Source organism: Sprattus sprattus, assembly GCF_963457725.1.
Source record: "Sprattus sprattus genome assembly, contig: scaffold_279, whole genome shotgun sequence".
NCBI classification, from domain to species: domain Eukaryota; kingdom Metazoa; phylum Chordata; class Actinopteri; order Clupeiformes; family Clupeidae; genus Sprattus; species Sprattus sprattus.
In genome coordinates, this window is record NW_027667012.1 from 10,001 (window position 1) to 12,500 (window position 2,500).

Sequence of the window (2,500 nt, forward strand, 5' to 3'; positions counted from 1 at the left end):
TGTTCCTCCTCTCCTTCTCTTTTTCTCTCTCCACCTCTGTTCCTCCTCTCCTTCTCTCTCTCCATCTTTGTTGCTCTTGTCCTTCTCTCTCTCCAACTCTGTTCCTCCTCTCCTTCTCTTTTTCTCTCTCCACCTCTGTTCCTCCTCTCCTTCTCTCTCTCCATCTTTGTTGCTCTTGTCCTTCTCTCTCTGTGTCTTTAGTGATGTGCCTGAAGTGAACTTTGGTGGACGATTCATATGCGCTCTCCCTCTCCCTCTCTCTCCTTCTCTCTCCCTCACCCTCTTTATATCTCTCCCTCTCCCTCTCCCTCTCTCTCCTTCTCTCTCCCTCACCCTCTTTATATCTCTCCCTCTCCCTCTCCCTCTCTCTCCTTCTCTCTCCCTCACCCTATTTATATCTCTCCCTCTCTCTCTCTCCCCTCCCTCTCTCTCTCCCTCCCTCCCTCTCTTCCTCTCTCTCTCTCTCTCTCTCTCTCTCTCTCTCTCTCTCTCTCTCTCTCTCTCTCTCTTCCTCTCTCTCTCTCCTTCTCTCTCTCCCTCCCTACAGCATGAGGGGGGTGTGTGGCCGGCTGAAGGCTGTAAGATGCGCTCCAAGCGCTCGGGCGTGTCTGAAGCTCGTCTGGGTAACGTGTCACTCATTCCTCTCCGTGGAAACGAGCGCGACATTCGGAACAGTGTGGCCGCTTTCACCGCCGACCCGCTCGCCGTGAGTCAGCCAATCACACGCAGGTTCAGAGGCCTAACCCCGCCCCTTTGGGGAGCCATGGAGATGAGCTTAGATCCCTCCCCCCGACACACCATTGGCTGAGAGGCGGTGACATGGTCACTCAAAGCTCCATCTGGCTGGGAAAGGGGGCGGGGTTTGGCCTCTGGGGTGGGGCTTCTGGGTTTGATTGACATGGCAGGAGCAGTTTGAGTCTGAGACACACCTCCACACACAAGCATGCGCTCACACACTCCTACACACTCTCAATTAGAGAAGGCGAGAGGTGTGTGTGTGTGCGTGTGTGTGTGCTTGTGCGTGTGAGTTTGTGTGTGCGTGTGTGTGTGTGTGTGTAGCCTGGTTTTTAAGGTTCTGGTGTGGAAGCTCTTTAAGATTCTCAGCTAATTCTCTTTTTGGTGAAGTTGAGGTTGTTTCTGTTGATGATGTCATCTCCTATCTGTCTTTTGATTGGTTGGTGGTGGGTATCTCTTCTCTGCCTATTGGTGGGGAGACTGTGAGTGCTTGTGTGTGTGGAAAAGCGTCGTATGTCAGTGCTTTGGAAACAATGGGAAACGTTGTGCTTGGCGTGGATTGTTTGAGAAAGAGTCACCTGTTCCGTCTGTGTGTGTGTGTGTGTGTGTGTGTGTGTGTGTGTGTGTGTGTGTGTGTGTGTGTGTGTGTGTTTGTATTTGTGTCTGTGTGTGACCAACGAAAAGGACATGCTGACACAAATCATGCAGTTATACAGTTTACAGTTTGTGTCTGTTGTCATGTTGGAGTGTTTGTGTCTGTTGTCATGATGGAGTGTTTGTGTCTGTTGTCATGATGGAGTGTTTGTGTTTGTGTCTGTTGTCATGATGGAGTGTTTGTGTTTGTGTCTGTTGTCATGATGGAGTGTTTGTGTTGGTGTCTGTTGTCATGATGGAGTGTTTGTGTTTGTGTCTGTTGTCATGTTGGAGTGTTTGTGTTTGTTGTCATGATGGAGTGTTTGTGTTTGTGTCTGTTGTCATGATGGAGTGTTTGTGTTTGTTGTCATGATGGAGTGTTTGTGTTTGTGTCTGTTGTCATGATGGAGTGTTTGTGTTTGTGTCTGTTGTCATGATGGAGTGTTTGTGTTTGTGTCTGTTGTCATGTTGGAGTGTTTGTGTTTGTGTCTGTTGTCATGTTGGAGTGTTTGTGTTTGTTGTCATGATGGAGTGTTTGTGTCTGTTGTCATGATGGAGTGTTTGTGTTTGTGTCTGTTGTCAGGATGGAGTGTTTGTGTTTGTGTCTGTTGTCATGATGGAGTGTTTGTGTTTGTGTCTGTTGTCATGATGGAGTGTTTGTGTTTGTGTCTGTTGTCATGATGGAGTGTTTGTGTTTGTGTCTGTTGTCATGTTGGAGTGTTTGTGTTTGTGTCTGTTGTCATGTTGGAGTGTTTGTGTTTGTTGTCATGATGGAGTGTTTGTGTTTGTGTCTGTTGTCATGATGGAGTGTTTGTGTTTGTGTCTGTTGTCATGATGGAGTGTTTGTGTTTGTGTCTGTTGTCATGTTGGAGTGTTTGTGTTTGTGTCTGTTGTCATGATGGAGTGTTTGTGTTGGTGTCTGTTGTCATGATGGAGTGTTTGTGTTTGTGTCTGTTGTCATGATGGAGTGTTTGTGTTTGTGTCTGTTGTCATGTTGGAGTGTTTGTGTTTGTGTCTGTTGTCATGATGGAGTGTTTGTGTTGGTGTCTGTTGTCATGATGGAGTGTTTGTGTTTGTGTCTGTTGTCATGTTGGAGTGTTTGTGTTTGTTGTCATGATGGAGTGTTTGTGTC

At 47.3% G+C, this 2,500-nt stretch overlaps 1 protein-coding gene across 1 annotated transcript in view; it reads left to right on the forward strand.

Moving 5' to 3' along the window:
- LOC308382514 (arf-GAP with Rho-GAP domain, ANK repeat and PH domain-containing protein 1-like) overlaps nt 1-2,500 on the forward strand; it is a 15,417-nt gene that overhangs the window by 9,924 nt on the left and 2,993 nt on the right. The window contains exon 11 of the mRNA XM_080860920.1: nt 548-706. Within this exon, the coding sequence (XP_080717046.1) occupies nt 548-706 (159 nt within the window). The remainder of the gene's footprint in view (nt 1-547; nt 707-2,500) is intronic.